At 37.8% G+C, this 19,709-nt stretch overlaps 1 protein-coding gene across 2 annotated transcripts in view; it reads right to left on the reverse strand.

The window, feature by feature from the left end:
* The window catches only part of ABCA13 (ATP binding cassette subfamily A member 13), a 218,324-nt gene that overhangs the window by 100,447 nt on the left and 98,168 nt on the right, over positions 1-19,709 (reverse strand). For both annotated transcript variants that reach the window (XM_080379025.1, XM_080379026.1), the window contains exons 36-41: positions 18,492-18,678; positions 17,452-17,670; positions 14,615-14,811; positions 13,645-13,802; positions 13,010-13,240; positions 6,403-6,493 (exon numbers count right to left, since the gene is read on the reverse strand). In XM_080379025.1, the coding sequence (XP_080235151.1) occupies positions 6,403-6,493; positions 13,010-13,240; positions 13,645-13,802; positions 14,615-14,811; positions 17,452-17,670; positions 18,492-18,678 (1,083 nt within the window). The remainder of the gene's footprint in view (positions 1-6,402; positions 6,494-13,009; positions 13,241-13,644; positions 13,803-14,614; positions 14,812-17,451; positions 17,671-18,491; positions 18,679-19,709) is intronic.

Genomic DNA, 19,709 nt, shown 5'->3' on the forward strand with positions numbered 1-19,709 from the left:
TACAAAAGGCATCATCTCTTCCCTCATAAGATGGAATGATGCAGCAACTTTCCTCATTCATTTTCAAGTAGTTAGAAATTGGAAATAATAAACTTCAGACCACAATCTGAAGTCTGGATCTATATCTATAGCACAACACATTTCTTCAAGCATACCGTTCAGTCTGACTGAGATTCATACGTTTTAAGAACGTGCAAAAATACCAAATTACATAGCGAAGGAAAGCAGCAGCTAAGTCACATGGGTGACCTTTTATGGAACCAACTTAATTTCACCAACAGAACACATCCATGAGGAATTAATATCATTTTCAAAATTGAAATTTCAGAAGGAATTATTGGTTTTTTCTTTGATGCTCTAGCACTTGCAGAAAACTATAGCCTTTTTTTACTTGAGCCCCCCTTTCGGTAGGTGCTTTACTGACCATTTTTTTCTCTAGAGCTGAAGGGAGCAAAAGGCCTCTGGGAGGAGGGCAGTGAGTGTTCACTACAATCATTTGCCAGCAGTTAGGAGATGAACATGAAGACAAGGAGGTGCAGAACAGGAAGTGGATCAGATTCTGGACACTGTAAGAGTACATCCCTTTACTGGAAAATAGCTCTCTTTCCATTATTTTTCTAATAGCTTTCTGTTGTCTGACAAAGAGCCCAAGATGTCCATACTGTAGCTGAAAAGTGGAAAAGGACCAGGCAGCAACCACAAGGAAAGCAGCTGGTAGGGAAAATGTTTGGACAAGATAAGATAAGATAGTGGATGAAAAGAATGAAACACGCTTAAGGTAAGTGGAAGAACATGACCATTTACTTTCAGGAGGATAGAAGGAGTTACATTTATGCACTTACTGAGAAAACAAATTTATGTAAACCTTAAACAAGTTAGATTGTCTTATTTTTGAGATCAGGTATCTTATTATGACTACTGATTGGTTACATTATAAAAATGCTCCATCTTCATTCAATGCTTCAGAGAATCCTGAAACGGTGATGAAAAATAAAGCAAGATTCAGGGTTGAGGAGTATAAAGCTAAGTAATTGGAAGAGGTGAAATTAAGTTTTCAACATATACTAGAATCACAAGATTTCCTGCAAGAAAGTAATTAAAACAACAATAAAAAAGCTGTAGGAAAATATAATGTATTCAAGATTTTTAGACTAGCTATTTTGACACTTCTTTTTCAGGATCTAGTGCTGAATTTAAGTGGTAGTGTCATCTATACTATTAGATTACCAGAAGACGGAGATGTATGCTGTATCTTCTCATCAGTGGTTGGCAAAAAATGGAAAATTTTAGTATCAGTCTTCATGTCAGCAGCCACTTCCTCTAAACAGAGCTACTGCTCCTAATTGTCCACAGTTTTCTACTCCGAAATTAAGTTACATTTTGCAAGGTAGAGGATTGGATTCATTCTTATAGCCTTTTAAGTGAATTTTTCAGAGAAATGAAAGAAGGGAGTTCTACTTAAAAACTGATGTTGTGATACAACATCAAACATACAAATACTCTGTCGGCCCTTATTTTGTAAATACAGGAAGCTCAATTAATCATAGAGGATTAAAAGCTTCTCTCTAAAAACAGAAGAAACTACTTGATCACCTGTCAACAAACATCAAATTCCACTCTATTATCCATGCACAGAAATCAATAACACCACTTACTGTAGCTTTTTTTCTGCAAAACCCCCAGGCTTGTGTCAAAAGCCCCAGGAGAAGGATCATATTTCCCTGGTAGATTAACTCCAATTGTTAAATAACCTATAGGAGAAGCACCTGCCTTTACCTTCCAGCTATTTGTTTCTCTTACTTTGTTCTTTATTACATTTATCACTTCTGCCCCTATAACAGTTAGAACTATAGCTTAATAGGCAGTATTCTCCATGCATAAAAAAAATTAGACTTTTCAAGCGAACAACTTACTTTCTTTTAATAAACCACAATGACTAAGCCCTGATGGTGCCTTTATAAGGACTTTACCTCCAATATTAACTCTTCCTTTTTCCCTTTCCAAATTCCCAACTTAAAGACATTAAAACTTCAAAACATGGACACAAAAGTTGTACATGATATTGTAGCATGAATCTCATCAATTTTGTACTGATAGTCAAAATGACCTCTTCACATCCTTTACTACATTAAATTGAAACATAAATCATCTTATCTATACTGTCTTAAAACACTTTTCCACCAGGATTAGTAAGTAACTTTCAAAGTCTGTGTTTTCGAGGACAGTACTCTCTATTACATAGATTTCGCCAGCATTTGGCTGAATTAAAACACACTTTATTTAGAATAGATTTAGCTTTTCAAATGATCTAACTCGCTCTTTAGGACTGGTCTGACTCATCAGCATTCTACCAATCCCTTGCAGTGTTGTTTTGGGTTTTTTTAACAGTCGAGGTTATATTTACTTCATTATCACTAATGAAAATAATCAAAAGGCATAGCTGAAACTCAGTGAAAATTCACTGAAATCTCTTCAGCTTGATGTTTCACTACTGTTGACCGCTTCTTGTCATCTACAATTTCTTACTTAAATTAGCTTTCAGATGTGCTTTATAAGCACTGCATATTGTTGATCTCTTAAATCCTAATAGGAGCAATGTACATTTTGCCCAATAGCCTTCAAAATGGTTAACACCAGCTATTTCAGAGAAAGTTTTAAGCAACCATAAAAATTAGTTATGAATCAACCTGCTTCCATTCCCACACTTTCAATGGCTAACTTACCCAAATTCAAAGGCATATAAGCTTTTATAGCACTTCTGTGACTATAGCTATTCATGTTATATATACACTAAGAACCACTCTTCCACTTTTTTAAAACATATCACCACACTCTTAGTCTTCATAACTTTTTATGGCAATGAATTTCAAATGTTATGAATACTGTGTGAAACACAGTTTAATCCATTTTGAATTTTCTACAGTTTAGTTTTACTATATCTCAGGTTCCAACCGTATTTTACTGCAAGAAGAGGCTAGATCCAAAGTTGGTATCTCCCAAACTATCTATCTAAACCAATCAAAGACATAGAATGCTACAAAAGTAATTAATTTTGCTCTTCAGCAAGATATCTGAATATCTTAGTTCTGCAATCCCTTAACAATCCAACGAGCCCACTCTCTAGCTGATTGCCTGCTTTTGCATATGCTCAGAATATTTTGTTATTTATCCATGGTTGGCTAGTCACCCCCTAGATTTCCTCTTAGCTCTCCTGATTATTTGTGTTCATGTACTGCCTGCTGTAGTTTATGATTTTATTGGACTGCACAGAATTTGTTTTTTCCATTTTCTTGAGACTACTTGGCTCCAATGATCTTGTGATGCAGTTGTTGCACGCTCAGTCTAGCTTTTTTTCTGCGTGCTCTCTATACATCTACAAAACAGTAACCATCAATTGTGTGCCCCAGCTGTGGAGAATTTAATTTTGCACATCTCTATTAAAATACATGCGCATATTATGCCTGCATACATAGGCATTCCCTGACTCAAAATGTTAACTGTTCGCACCAAAAGATGAGTTTTATTCCAAGGTTTTTCGTTTGGAATATAACTCAAAATTATGAGTAAACCTTCCACAAAGGAAACTTAAACCACTAGAAATTACACCGTGTGCTTCGCATATTTAACGTTGCCAATATTAAAATTGTTACAATTTAATTAATGGAATGCTACTTACCCCTAATATTTGCATTTAGAAAGGGTCATATAATTCTGAGTTTATTTTATGTTATCATGGTGTGTTGACCCTAGCAAGCAGCTTAGCGTGACACAGCTGCTCGTTCAGGCTCCCCCTCCTCCAGCAGAGTATGGGAGAGAATAGGAAGAGAAAACATGAGAAAACTTGTGGGTTAAGACAAAGACAGTTTAAGAAGTGAAGGAAGAAGAAAGAAGAAAACAACAAAAAACCAAGCAATGCAAAAGCAGTAACTCACCACTTCCCCCAAAGTAGACTGATGCTCAGCCAGTCTGGTTGCAATGGTTACCTCCTCAAAAAAAAACCCCTCCCCTCAGTTTTTATTGCTGAGCATGACACTATACAGCATTGAATAACTCTCTGGTCAGTTTGGTTCAGCTGTCCACGTCATATACCCTCCCAGCTTCTTGCTCATCCTCAGCCTACTCACCACAGGCAGAGAGGGCAGAATGAGAAAAAGAGAAAGCCATGATACTGCAAGCACGGCTCAGGAGTAGCCAGAACACTGGTGTGTTATCAGCGCTGTTTTAGTCACAAATCCAAAACACAGCACCATAAGGGCTGCTATGAAGAAAATTAACTCCATTCCAGCCAGGACAATAAGACACTGTAAAACACAACTAGAAATTATCAAATCTCCAACTTCAGTACCATACTGTCATATTTTGCTGAAGTGATGACCAATGCCAAAAACTGGCAAGAGACCTCAACCTAAATCACAACTGACTTTTTGCAGTTTCATTTAAGGGACATGCACACCACTCCACAACACCTCCTTGGCTGAGAGACAAGAGACATCATTTTGGTTTCTACACAGTTTTGATGCCCCAAGGGCTCAGTACTATAAGGGATAGCCAATAGTCCTGCTTGTGCTCAGATCCATGCTTTGTCAAAGCAGCTCACTAGTCCAGATTCTTTTACAAATCAAATAGAAGCATCCTGTGATCTTCTCAATAACCCAGCTGTTTGCTCTAGGGGGTTTTGAAAATTCATTTCATTATTTTGACAAGGAAGTTTGACTGCCTTTGAATCTGCTTTCAAAGACAAAGTTATACAGATCAAGCTATTGCCCATGGAGTATTCTGGTTAGCTTTGACAATGATGGATACCTTTCATGACCATTTCCCAGATCCCTTATGCCTACACTTCACAACTGTCCCTAATGATGAATGACAGTCATCTGCAATGAATGACAATTTTCCAGTACTCTCATCCCTGAAGAAATGGCATTATCATCATATTTTCTTCTATAATTTATCAGACTGAGAAATACAGTCTCTGATTACTAGATTCTTTATTAATATAATAACTTGAACAAATACTGTTATGTGGTTTGAAATGCAGATGATAAAAGATATCAAGTTCTTAGGTACAGTATATTCTGTTTTCATTACTTTAGGAACTGTAAATCTTGCTCTTTGATGAAAATGCAACATGGAGAAGACAGACTGTTTTGATTTCAAATTGGTTCAGATACCCTAGCTGAGCTTTGAAGAAATACACGACTGATTGTTATAAAATAAGGGATATTCAAATCTGTATTTTGAATGGAACTCTTGTTCTCACCCCTCACTTGAGTGGATATTTTATTTGCTTAGTGAAGGGGGTTTTGCTATACAGTTACATCTTTTCTGATTCAACAGGGACTGAAATAGTCCACCAGAAAGACCCTCTGGAAAAAGTCATCCAGTCAAGTTAACACTGTAAGAAAAGGTCTCATCTTAGGCCACAGTTCTTGGTACTGATTACTTATTACTGGGAGATCCAACTGAGTTTATCTTAACAAATAACACAAGCTTGGTTCACAATTATTATTTCCATTACTGTAACAATGAATGTCCTCAGTCACAGATCAGGACCTGTCTGTGCCTGTGTTCTATAGAAACAAACCAAAAAGGACTGCATATAGAATAAAGAGTTTGACATCTAACCAAAGATGACTGCAATCTAGATATAAATCGTCAAATAGAAACATGGTAAGTATGGAAGTACGAGAATCCCAGGAACAATGAGAAAATACTGATCAGTTTGGTGAACACTGTCATTACAGAACTTGAGGTATCACATTAGTGACTTATAAGAAAAGTTTTTTGAGGAGAAAGAAGCTTCTTAAGATTTCAGAAATATTAATGAGGACCTCATCCCAAACTTGCATGGCAAGAAAATAGAAAGGATAAAGGAGCTTGCTTTAAAACAAACATGTAAGGAAACCTGAAATAACATGCCACTTGAGAGGAAAAATTATATTCTACTATGGGGAGCAACAGTTTTTATTATTATTTTATTGGCACGTGGATGGAGATTAATACACCTTTCTAATAGTTTACAGAATTTATATCTGTGGTGTATCTCAGCAATATTTATCCATTGCCAGTATGAGTCAAAGAAAGTAATTAGTTGCCAGAGTCTTGAAGGAAGCAGTATGTTAATGCTGACACAGTGAGAGAATGCTTTTGTGCATGTATACACATAGTAGAAGGGTGGGAAGACAACTGTGAACCGATACAGAAGTGGATCACAGTAGACATATAAAAACCTGCTACACAAGGCAGATCACTGACACAAAAAAGAATTGCCAGATGGTAGCAGGCAGTGTTCTCCATTTGCTTGTGCATTCCTCAACTTTGGGAACTTTATGCATATTTGTCTTTGCGTTTGTGATCTTTATAAATCTGGCTGCTTCAGAAAGTATCTAATTTTCTACTTACTGGCTGATTCAACATCATTTGCATGGTCCAGGTGTGTTGCCTGTGGAACATAGGGCATCTTCTCCGAGTCCTGCAGTAGCTTCAGAAATACCTTTCATGAAATAGGAAAAAAATAACTTTAGAATCCATTTTCTAAAAACTACTTAATATATATGTATATATCCCAAACCATTCAGATTATCAGAGATTAGTAGTGGCTTCTGTAGCCACCCTTCTGGAATATGACTATAAAATTAGTTAAGCTCTCCAGTGGCAGAATCCCGGGGATAATGGGAAAGGAATAAATACCAATAGATGCCAAAGAACCTATGCAAAGCATTGTTGCTCCACGCACACTACTGTCTGTATAGACTTTTCAATGGACTGGCTACTCTTGGTTGACATTTTACGTTCCAAAACCGTGGTATGTGTTGGAATTCAGTTACTGCCATTTTTACCAAAGGCATGTTGAAAGCAAGTCTTTTCTGATACTCTAGCTGGAAATCTGTGGGCACAACTGGAACTGTTACCAGAGTTCTAGTTGTACCAGTACAACTAAATCTAATGTACAAGATCCTACAGAACTGAGAATTCACAGAGCTCTGGGAAGTGTCCATAGATTTATGCAAGCATGTGGGCAATAATGCTATTGAAAGACATTTAAAGGACAATGCAATCACCAAGCACAGTCAACGTTAACAAAGTCCTGTCTAATTAATGCTACGGAGAGGACTGGGCAACAATACGTGTTTTTAGCAAGAGTATTATCATGCATACCCGAAACTGGGAGACGTTACCTAAAATGACCACGGAAAAAACTGAAATTATTTTTTAGTAAAAGTAACAACCTAAAAATATGCACTACAGTAAACTTGTAAGGGTTGAATCTTCCTAAGCAGGGGAACACACATCAGAAGGGACTCAAAGATAATGTGTTAAATCCCCAGCAGAATTCACAAACTTTATAATCATGAGATCTATTTAAATGGTATATACTCTTTGCCAAATAGATTTCTGTTCATCCTACTGTTCATCCTAGTACTTGCTTAATGCTGCTTCACAGTTCTGTCCACATAAAGTCCTTTAAATTTCATAGGGATTTATTTCATTTATGAGTCCCTCAGCCTTGCAGAAGCTTGGAACAGCTTTCATAGTGAGTCTGTTATTAACATTCACACCAGTTCTTGTAAGCTCAAATGAAAATTAAAATTAATCCTATCTTAACCCAAACTGCAATTTAAACAGTGATCTAGGAACTTGAGATAAAAAGCAATAAAAGAAAAAATAACGTAAAATACAGCTACCATGAGCATCTCTAACCGAACAACAGAAGTACAAGGAAAATAAAGTTTTGCTTTCTCTTGATGACAGCCTTCTCTTGCTTTCTCTTCTCTGTTTGGGTTGAGCTGGATTGTAACCACAGCGTGACTTTCAGAAATCATTTAGAAACTATTTATTTCTTCCCACAAAAGAACCTGATATCAGCTATAACAAAAAATTCCTTGTTTCCAAGGAGCTCATACAATAGAAAATAAAAACCAGTCAATCTGAAGTGCTTTATTGTTTTGGGAAGATATTTTTTTACTTGCTGAAGTCTGACTATTATATAAACCCTATTTTGCTTGGTCAATACAATTGCCATTTAAGAGTGGTTATTGGTTACATTTGTTACCTGCCAGCTTTCAGGGAACACTTTTGGCCATTAGCAACTGCAAGGCCAGAAGAAATTAATACCTCCTGACATTTTTATATTAGACCCTGAAGGGAGATCCTGACTGCCCAAAGACACATTCTAATTTGTTGCCTTGGATCTGCTTGCTGATGGCTCCTCTATACATCAGTTCTATCAAGCAAACCAAACTAAACTGATCTGACTAAAACTACAAAGGAACTGCTCCTCTCTGGCTTGGACATAGGTTACACTACAAAATGTTGCCTGCATATACTCATTTCAGTGTCAAAATTTCTGCTGGGGTTGCAGACGGACATTTCTTTAGTCACATTATGTCACTTGAAGACATAGCTATGCCTTAGAAAAGCAGCAGAACAGCAAAACATTTTTCTAAAACATACTCTTGTCTACTGTGGCTTCACTTCTACAGCTATTCTGATACAGCTCTGCAAGCAAAAGGCCACCTGCATTGTCCAGTCCTCCCCATAATATCCAGGTAGCTCTCAAACATCCCATTAAGAATGGGAATCATTAGGGACCATAGTGTAGAGAAGAAATGACAATTTATCTAATGTTGCACAGGCTATTGTGGACAGAAGTAATATTAGCCTAACTATGGTATTAGCAGAGTAAGTACACCCCAAAACACACGTATCTGGAAGAGTCAGGATTAGACACCATGACAGAGTGACAATGTGTTCTTCCCATAGCTAACAGACTGGATAAATTCAACAAGACAAGGTATCTCCTGGGCTTCAGCAGAGCATGCCTTTCCCTACATGCCTTCGTAATTCCTGCTTAGGCTAGCAAGTCCATATCTGACCAGGGACTTGTCCAGACAGCTGTCTGTAGGGGTACTTGAGGAAAAAGACATTTCTTGCACCCCCTCTAAGCTGTACTAGGCAGCTACTCCCTGATTTCTTCCTGATTTCTTCTTTGGGACAGCATCATCGAACCAAGTGGCACAGTATCCTTGACACTTCACTGCAGAGCATGGGGACACTGTTCTAGCTAACTGATCGTTCCTAAAACCATCTTCATCTGAAAGGAAAATATGCAGAAAACCAAAATGGCTGAAAGAAAGAGAAAGCAAAGAGGGGAAAAAACCCACCAAAACCAAGCCAACACCTATAGACATCAAAAAAACAAAACAAAAAAAAAAAAAACAAACACCAAACCAGAACAAACCAACACTTATAGACAGTCTATCATCCAAAATCTCTGACTGACACTTTAGCAACACTTCTGGGCCCTACTACATTTCCTATTCACATTGGTTTTATATTTCTTTCCAGGCGGTCCATGCTCAGTATAGCCTCCTGCAGCTACAGGTGTGTTTCACTAAGCAGAATGGAGCAGAAGCAGTCTTAGAGCCATTCACTGTGGGTGACTGTTGACTGAGAACCATTGACCTGCTTGCAAATGTTCATCTGCTAAACAGGAACAATTCTGACTGTCAGACTTAGATATGCATACACAGAGGGAGACAGGCACTTGGCACAGCTCAAAGCCACAGGAAGAAACCCTGTATGCTTTCGAGGAAAGTACTTAAAATATGTAAGGAGTAGCAGGGCTCGCTTCCAGCACTTGCACCTGTGAGCTTGCTCCACACCAGGCACTGAAGGACCAGCTCGGTCACCTTCAGGATGGAGAGAGCAAGTCTTCGTGCTTGGCAATTGAGGAGGACTGCCCTACTTGCAAGCAGCAGCCACCGCCCTGGCTACTTCTTCCAAACCACCAGACTGATATAGTAGTATAGTAATAGTGTGTGTGTGTGTATATATATGTATATACACTCTAATATAGAATTATATTAATATATAATATATAGTAATAGTGTATATATAGAGAGTAGTATACAGTAGATATAGGAAGTGCTTTTTTCTACTAGAAAAAAGGTCTGGCCAGATGGTAATACTACAGTGAAATAGATTAATATGATTGTGCCATTACTAGATGTTTGTTACAGCACCCTCAACAAAACTGAATCTCATTAGAAGCTACATAGTCTTTTAAAGCTAAAATATTTCAAGGAGGTACATGACTTTCCCCAGAAAGTTTTGGGGCAAAATCTCTGGTCATTTCAAGGAAGAGAATTTAAAGCAGTACTCCATTAAGTGGTATTTTGACACATCTTACTCTGTAAAGATGTTTCAATGTTTTGTTCTCTCCTCAAAGCAAAGCAAGAAAGCAATAAGCTTCTCCAGAGTTGCCAGAAAGTGAAACATCCTCCAGAAAGCTCTCAGCATACACTTAATTTAATTAAACACCCTTCTACCCTCCTTTTGGTTCTGTTAACACTCTTTCAGTTACAAGCATTATGAAGCACACAAATACAAATGGTTGGAAAAGATATTTAAAATGAAGCAACTATAATATTACAGAGATCTGAAAGTGTCAGGAACTGATTTTGTTAGAACTTCACGACTCCTTTGAATTATGAATGGAAGCCTGGTTTCTCTTGAAGAGTATGATTTTAGAGAGCCTGAGTGTCCCTCAGACGGAAAACGAATAAATGATGAGTGTATGAGAGAACAAGAAGAAAGGGTAAAATACAAATTATAACGCATTTTTTCCTTTAAAGTCAGAGTTCTTTGTTTCCAGATTGAATTGTTTGAATAGACTAAATAGCACTATTATGTGCTATCCATTTACTTGCCAGTGCAGGGAGGCTGTTGATAAGAAAACGGAGAATTGAGGTTGTAATGATGACTAATGATGAGTTGCAGAGATGACAGAAATCACCTCAAATTAACGCATTAAGTCTTCAAGCTGAAGAATGATACTTCAATAACTAACACCACCTTTAAAGCCTTTTTTAACCTCCTCTGCAGAAAACAACCAAAAGTAAGCTCTCAACTGAATAACAGATGCGGCACACTGGGGCAGCTTCCTCATATTCCATGGCAACTTCACATTTACTTTACAGATGCCAGTTTTGGAAAGTCCTATGACTCTCTCAGGAGTCTCACAGGAATGTAACCAAAAGGTTATCAACAGATACATTACCTCAGAATCTATATAAAGTTTGTCAGTGAACAGTATTCTTTCTTATAGCACATTAATCACCCTATATAATTTGAAAGAAACCAACAATTTTTCAATAAGCATTTTCAATGAGCTTTTGACTTGCCTTATAGAATTGTGTAACAGAAATGTAATTTACTTCATAGCAGTAAGTAAAATGGTGATTAAACTTGTATGATATATTCCTGGCCCTTCCTTCCCCCCCCCCCCCCCCCATCCCATTGGCATAGCAAATGCTTGCCACACTAGCTTTATATACTGTAGTCATTTATAACACCGAAGAGATGCTTTTTTATTTTTTTTCTTCATCAATAACTCAGTTGTATGGAGCTTAGTTTCAAAGGAAAACACATACCTTGTGGTAGGTTATTCTTTGGACTGCAGTTTAAAAAGAAATGTGCAAAACCATATCCTTTATGCTTGTGCAGCGTCCTAAAAAACTATGTAACGAATCAATTTAGTCCTGAAGATGTGTCCCAGTGGGCCACTTCAGGATACAGAAACTCCACATGGTGGTGTATTGTTCAATAAATTTCATGAACAATTGTCATTTTAGGTTTGCTTGCATTATTGCAGTTCTATTTATATTTTTTCCAGAGATTATATAAGATGTACAATTCTAAACTTTCAAAACAAACCCAGAACTGCTGATATATTTTCAAATACCTGATCCCATTAATTCCTATATGTATAACTCACACAGAAAAAATACAATGCATAAGTGATGTCTGACAAGCTTTAAAGTGTATTATCTTCATAAAACCAGGAAAGGTAAACATCGTCCCTAGAGGATCTTGTGTTCTAGCTGACCACAGTACTATATCATATTATCACATATGTTTCCAGGGAACAGAGGGAGAAGGGATACATCTCTTTTCTATACTAAGTATTTATTGCTATATATATTTTTTAAAAAAAATCACTGTACAGGAATCTGGATTTGATTATTTTTGTGGAGATTTTTTTTTAGCATATATTAAATTTTCTGTTAGAAAACAGTCCAGCTTTATATTTAACTCGATAGGTAATCACTGAGAAATCTATTTCACAAAGTAATACTGGTTAATTGTGCTGTCAAATAAAAAGAGGGGTTTTTCTTTGTGCATCAAAAAATACTGAGATTAGTCTCCCATCATCATTTGAATAAGTGGAAAAAAATATTTTCAGAAGAGTCTATAATACAGAACTTAAACAGTGGTGGGTTAGGGAATCTTTATTTAGAAGTTACAGTTGGGATAAAAACAGTCCAAACCAAATAACTTCTCACTGATATGGCAGTTTGCCCAGAGCTAAATTCAGAAATAAAAAGCATAACAGAGTCTCTTTGTCTGGTCCATTAGATACACACACACACACATATATGCATATATTAGAGTGCATATATGTTACTGTATACATGTATATCTCTTTCTCAGTATATACATAAAATACTTTTTAGAGATTTTGCCACACAGTTTTACCAAGTCCTAAGCTTTAGAACTTTGTAAGTCAGAGAGCATTGTCAGCAATTTTTTTCTGCCTCAAGAGCTGCCTGAACTGAACCTCCAGCCTTACAAGTTCAAAGTTCATTCCAATGCCAGAGATTCAGAACAGTGCTTCTCATTAAATCAATGACACATTAGATTTTCCTTAAGCAAATGCAGAAACATAGGTTTAAGGGTTACACACTTCATCAGTCTTCACATCAAATTCCTGAAATAAGAAATAAGTTGTAGTAGAGTAGGTGCTGAAATTCACAGCACAGCAAAATATAAAGTATATATTTCATCTGAGGTTTTTGGTTTGGGTTGGGTTTTTTTAGAAAACATGTTTCACACAAGAAAACAATAAACTGTTGTATAATATGAAAGATACAATTAAGAGTAGATGGAAGCCAATACAGGATTCTCTAAGCAAGCAAATACCATTACACAGAAAAACTATAAGTACCTCTTCCAAGGTGGTGTCAGAAATGCCATAGCCAGTCACATGTAGATGATGAAGGCTTTGATCTAAAGCCTGAAAAAGACCTTTAAAAGAGGTCTTATCTGCCCTTTCTGGAATCACATAGGTCAGCTCAGTCCCACTGTTATCTTTCAAGAAGGCTTCTGGGATGTGGGTCTGTACCAGAGATGTGACCTGAACAATATGCTTAGGATCCTGGATTTCAAACACAGAGGGCTATGAGGAAAGAAAGATAATAATGCACAAAAAATTAAATGTTACCAGCAGTATGGACTTGACAGTAGAATTCATACAGGAATACTTCCATTGATGAAAGTATGTGAAACCTCAGGTGCAGACTACTTGTCAGGAATAAAGAACAGTGAGACAAATCCCTTTTCAGGTAAATGTTGAAATTCATCATTTTCAAAGATTTCATTTAGTTCTTAATAATTATAATAATACTAATAATACCACCCATGCAAAACAACCAAGAAAACTGATAAAACCATGTTTTGCTGGTTCTCTAATAATCTATATCACATATTACTTCCTGGCAGGGACATACAGCTCACTTAGAATATACACAGCTATTGCTTGGCAGACACTGTTGAGTTCCGTACAGTACATTTTTAGTATACCTTTTTTATGAGTGTCAGACTGTGTCCCTGGCCATATGTTTCTCTCAGATAAGAGGGAGAACCACAGCACCTCAGCTGGCCACGCTGCAGGATGGCAATGCGATCACTGAGCACCTCTGCCTCATCAAGATGGTGAGTGGTAAAGATCAGTGTGCAACCTGCATCAGAAAGATTGGTACATGTCTAGAAAACCTGGTTTCTAGAGAAACACATCTTGCTTTCACAAGGATCCTTTAACCTTAAGGAAACATGTTTCAGGTCCCTTCAAAACATAATTGCAAGACATAAACAAAACCTGCATTCAGATTTACAGTCTGAGTTAGAGTCAGGTCTAAACTTGCTTTGCCTTGTATTACACATAGTAAGCAACATTAAGCCATTACCACTTTAAGTTATTTTACAGGCTAAAAGGATTCCTTAAGACCACATAACAGCAGTGTCTGTTTCAATGGATCATTCGCTGTGAGTTAATACAGCTAATCGAGCGCTCACTAGCTGAACAGTTTGCTTCCCACAATCAGTTTCTAACCTTATGGCACTTAAAAGATTAATGTAGCTGACTGACTGATGAGTCTGTATTCATTGGCATTATAGATGCATCTATATAAAGATATGCACAAAATGGGAAATGAAAACCCCAAAATAATTTTGAGACTAATAAAAAAGAAAAAAGTAAGAAAAGAGAAGCTTCAGGACAGGACTCAGAACTAAGCTCAATCTTCTATTAAATTAGGCATCTTTCTGTAAAATAGCAGGTAATACTTGCAGTCTTACTTGGCTGCTTTAAGGTTTCCCAAGTTTGATTAAATTTCTGAAATTAATGTATTTAGTTACCGAATAACAATATTAATATTTTATATATTATGTAAAAAATTACATGCAGGATATAAAAAAATACCATGTTTAAATTTATCAAAACAGAATTCCAGAAAGGAAAATAAGCAGCAAATTTTGTGTATAAGCTTTGTACCAGTTTTGTACTTCAGAAGAACATCCCAGATGCTACGGCGAGAACATGGATCTACTCCACTGGTGGGCTCATCTAGAACAACTGTATTTGAGTTTCCAATAAAGGAGATGGCAATTGATAGCCTCCTTTTCATTCCCCCAGAAAGGGCTCCAACAGGTTTGTACTGTTGTTGGCATAAATCCATATCTTCCAGAACTCTGAAACGAGACCAATTTTGAAAAATTTTTCCAGTCACATAATGTCCACTCAGAGCAGAATTACTGAAAAGTCACTGTAAATGGAAAGTGAAAAAAACACCACCTCCAACTGGTTATACAATTTGATGACAAAAAAAAATATTAGAAAAATCCAACTAACTCTTTACCTACAAAGTATAAACACTCATCACCAACTGAAATACAAATTCTGGATAAGTATTGTGCAGGATAAGAACAGAAAGTTTTGAAATTAAGTCCAATGAAATAAATACCAATTTGTCCAATGATTTCAGCAAACTCTAGATTATAGTTTCTTAAACCATGGTAAAGATGGTTAGTTTCATAACTCAAATAGTGCTTCAGTTTCAGCAACTACATAAAGAAACCTTAAAAACACCTGAGTTTTTACGAAATGTGTAGTCATTTGAATTAAATAAGGTCACACTGCAGGGTTTTTGCCCTTTTTTATTTTTTTTAAGATGTGTTTCTGTGAAGTAAACATAGTAGTAATCCCTAGGCAGAAAGGTACTACTTAATCCAACCTAATCTAGTTCCTGTGTTAAAGACTAGGAGATGCCTTACAGACATTGTCTATTCAGCCCCTGCCCTCTGATGATCTTGCATCTGAGCAGTGTGTGGAAACGTGCTCAATAAAGGCAGTATTGAAAGACCATCATTTTATTTTTTGTCACACTGAATATTCAAGCCATTGTGACATCATATGATTAATAAAATCAAATGTATTGTTACAAGTTTGACTTTAAGACAATTGAAACAAATGAGTTGTTAATGGCTAATTCAAGATATAAGTATTTTTGTATACCCTGCCAAGTGCTTTGTTGAGCACTGATAAATACTTTCTTCAAAAGAGTAACTTCCAAAGGAAGCACCTCGACAAGATAGATCAGTTGACTGGAAGTTCACCATGAGGAATGAGCTCAGCAAAAACTAGGGGAAAGGTTAGTTCCAGCAGGGGGAGATAGATTATTGACGACTGATTTAAGAAATCCCCCAGACCCAAAAAGAAGTTGAGACTGAGCATGCAAACTAATTAACATGAGAAGTGACAGAATTATTTGACAAATAGGAAACTGAATAAAAGGTAACGGAGGAGTTAGGTAGCTTGTAACCAATGCAGGCTAGTGTCTTTGCATGCTAAACTGTATAAATAGTGTAAAATTTGGACAACTGAGGAGCTAGGTATTTGTGGGTTACCATTTAGCTCTCTATTTTGCACTAACTAGAATACAGGAACAGAAATACCTTGACTCATTCTGTAAAATGGCACTGCACACTGGGTAATAAACCCACCTACAGGGCAACAATTCACCTCAAAGCTTTCTGTTGCTATGAGCCTGGCAAGCAAGACATAAAAATATCAATAGTCCTAAACTAATCTCCTGAATTATTTGAGTGAATATAGTCTGTAAAACATGCAATTTACTCTTAATTTTTTTTTTTATTTTTAAGAAAACAGGTTTCTATAATTGTTGTATGGATATATCTAGAAAAATTATTCTTAATCTCTTTAAAAGCCCTCTTCTTTTGCTTAATAAAAAGCAAATTTTGTTTCACTGTTTTGTTGCTTTTTTAATTTGTCTGAAGTATATTAAAGCATTCATTGTCTTTAAAATAATTGTTTTTCTTAGTAGCAAGGCCTGCATGATCCTTAGTATTCTTACGTGCCATTAGTATAACAGGGTGCTTCCGAAGTTAAAATTCAGCAGTCTAAGCACAGTAAAATACAGAATATTATTTTGCATAAATTTTAACCAAACACTAGCTTTAGTTTGTCTTGGTTGTTTAAGACAGTTGTTTCTGGAGAGAATGCAGTGTCCCACACCAGAGAGTTTTCAGATCAAAATTTTAAAGTAACAGGCTTTTATGATTAGCTACTAAAAAGGAAAGCCACTATGCCACAAATGTGTCTGCATATGCCTAATTGCACACTTAAGGAGAAGTTCCACCAACTTGGCATTTATTTCCATTGAAGCGTGGAAGTGCCCAGCCCCCCACACAGTCTGGCATGAATCAGAAGGTAAACAGAAACTATTTGCACTGCCATACTATTAGAAGAGGATACATTTTGTTCCTAAAGTTCAAAAAACTAAGTTTGCTATTAGTGAACAAGATCTCACTTTGTAAGGTTTACTTACTAGTTCATCTGCCTTTTCTTGTTTTCCAGTCTTCCCTCTACCACAGGTGAAGGAATACAGGATTGATAAATACATAAAGTCAGTGTTGACTTATCTGAAAGCTCAGGGTGAGCACACAGCAGTTCACTTTCTATCCAGCCCTCCAGCAAGGACGGAGGTAAGGCAGACAGCATGAGGCAGGACCACTACAGCTGCTACCAGGCTAACCATCTCTACACAAACATGATTATTTGATGTTTCTATACACCAGGTTTTTAAACACTGACAGTTGCACTACAAATACATTCAAGTAAAGGTTAGAAACCAGGAAATGTATTTTCAAGCACATTTTCAGAACATGAAGTGTGATAAAAACTCATGGAAAACCTTCCATTTCCATTCGCTTCTACTTGCAATTTTGCTTTAGCAGTTTCTTGTTTGAGTGGCTTGCAACAGACACTAACGATTTACTTGACAAATTGCAGCAAATGAAAGAAAAAATTACCCATTGACTTGCTGATTCAACTGTTCCTTTGTCCAGCCAGGTGCCTTCACTGATCCATAAAGCAGTAGGTGTTCTCGCACCGTCAGTATGTTGAACAGGACATCATACTGTGGGCAAACACCCAGCTGTGTCCTGATGGCAGCCAGATCAGTACGTATGTCCTTCCCATTAATAATAATGGTACCAGAGGTCGGTGGATACAGACCAGTCAACAGTGATCTGATACAGGAAAAAGATTTAAAAAAACAGTAAGAGCATGTGTAATGACCATATTACGTAGCTCACACTTGGATATCCTGAGGCACATCTTAACATCCTTAGAGCAACACCAATTCAGTGGAGCATAGTCACATAAACACCACTAGTGGTTTGGCCTTTTTTAAAAACCAAAAACAAGATCTCAACAATCCTTCATTTCCTTACTTCCAAAACAAAATGAATTTTTTCCCAACCAAATATAACAGACCATTGTTTCCTTCTTCATGTGTGTTTTCTAGTTGAGGAGTAATTCCTAATTGTATCCCATTTTGCATCACTGTTTTTATTAAAGCTGATCAAAATTAACGTAAAATGTAGAAAAACATAGACTTCTTAACTGAGGCGTTTTTAAGTGTCATTTTCATTTTGTTATTTTCACTTCTGGTCAACTGCCAAGAAAGAATTTCTTTGCAACTTCTAGGAAAAAAAGCACAAAATCCCCTAAAACTCCACAGTCTCCATGTGATAGGAGTACATATGGGATGCCAGAAAAGAACACTTCCCTGAGACATGTTCAACTCCACAGCTAGACATGCCCAGCTCCTATTCAAGCTGCTCCTGAACTATTCCATCATGGTTTCATTGGCACACAGGACCTGGTTCACTATTTCATTACACTGCCTTTTGTCGTAGACATATAGCACTTTCCATGTGCTTTGGGGAGTTTATTAAATATTTATTTGAGGAAAAATAGGACATAGGAAAGAGTTTAGAAACATTTTGAAGTGAGGATGCATAGCAGAGATCAGGGGGAGTGTAACAGCATTAAACGGCAGACTTACATAACTGTCGTCTTGCCAGCTCCGTTAGGTCCCAAGAGCGCTGTTATGTGACCTCTGTGGAAAGTGAGGCTGAGATCTTTAACAGCAGCCCTCTGGCCATCCTCGTGCTCTTTGGTGAGAGACAATAGCATGACACCAATGTTGGCTTCTTCCATGCAAGGGCCTCTCCAGCTTGGAGGTGCTGTGTCTGTATGGGGAAAAGCAGCAGATCAAGAAGGTTGCTGAATTTAAGTGTGTGTGTGTCTGTGTGTCTGTGTGTCTGTGTGCGTGTGATCCCTGCTGCCATTGACCAAAGCCTGGAAGCTTGCATAGCAAGCTTTTGGTAGTGGAGGGCTACAAGGGTGGCTTCTGTGAGATGTCAGAAGCTTCCCCCATATCTGATACAGCCAATGTCAGCATGACAGACCCACTGCTGGCCAAGGCCATCAGCAACAGCAGTAGCACCTCTGGGATAACATATTAAGGGGGACAGGGGAGTAGGGAAATAAAAAATCTGCACCAACAGAAGAGAGGAGTGAGAGTATGTGAGAGCAACAGCCCTGCATACACCCAGGTCAGAGCAGAAGGAGGGCAGGAGGGGCTCCAGGCACCGGAGCTGAGATCCCCCTGCAGCCCGTGGTGAAGCCCATGCTGAGGCAGACTGTCCCCCTGCAGCCCATGGAGGTTCATGGTGGAGCAGATATCCACCTGCAGCCCCCGAAGGACTCCATGCCAGAGGCCCAAAGCAGGCTGTGACCCGTGGGAAGCCCATGCTGGAGGAGGTTTGCTGGCAGGACCTATGACCCTGTGGGGTACCCATGTTGGAGCCGGCTGTTCCTGAAGGGCTGCACTATGTGGAAGGGACCCACGCTGGAGAAGGAGAAGAGTGTGAGGAGGAAGGAGTGGCAGAAACTTGTGATGAACTGACTGTAACCCCCATTCCCCATTCACCTGCGCTGCTCAGGGGGAGGAGGTAGAGAGAAATCAGGAGTGAAGTTGAACCCAGGAAGAAGGGAGGGGTGGGGGGAAGCTGGGTTTCTTTCTGATTTGAATGGTAATAAAGTAAACTAATTTCCTGAAGTCGAGTCTGTTTTGCCCGTGATGGTAACTGCTGAGTGATCTCCCTGTCCTTGTCTCAACCCACAAGCCTTTTGTTATATTTTTCTCTCCTCTGACCAGTTGAGGAGCAGAGTGATAGAGCAGCTTTGGTGGGTACCTGCCATCTAGCCCAGGGTCAAA

This window comes from Falco punctatus (assembly GCF_963210335.1).
Source record: "Falco punctatus genome assembly, chromosome: 3".
NCBI lineage: Eukaryota > Metazoa > Chordata > Aves > Falconiformes > Falconidae > Falco > Falco punctatus.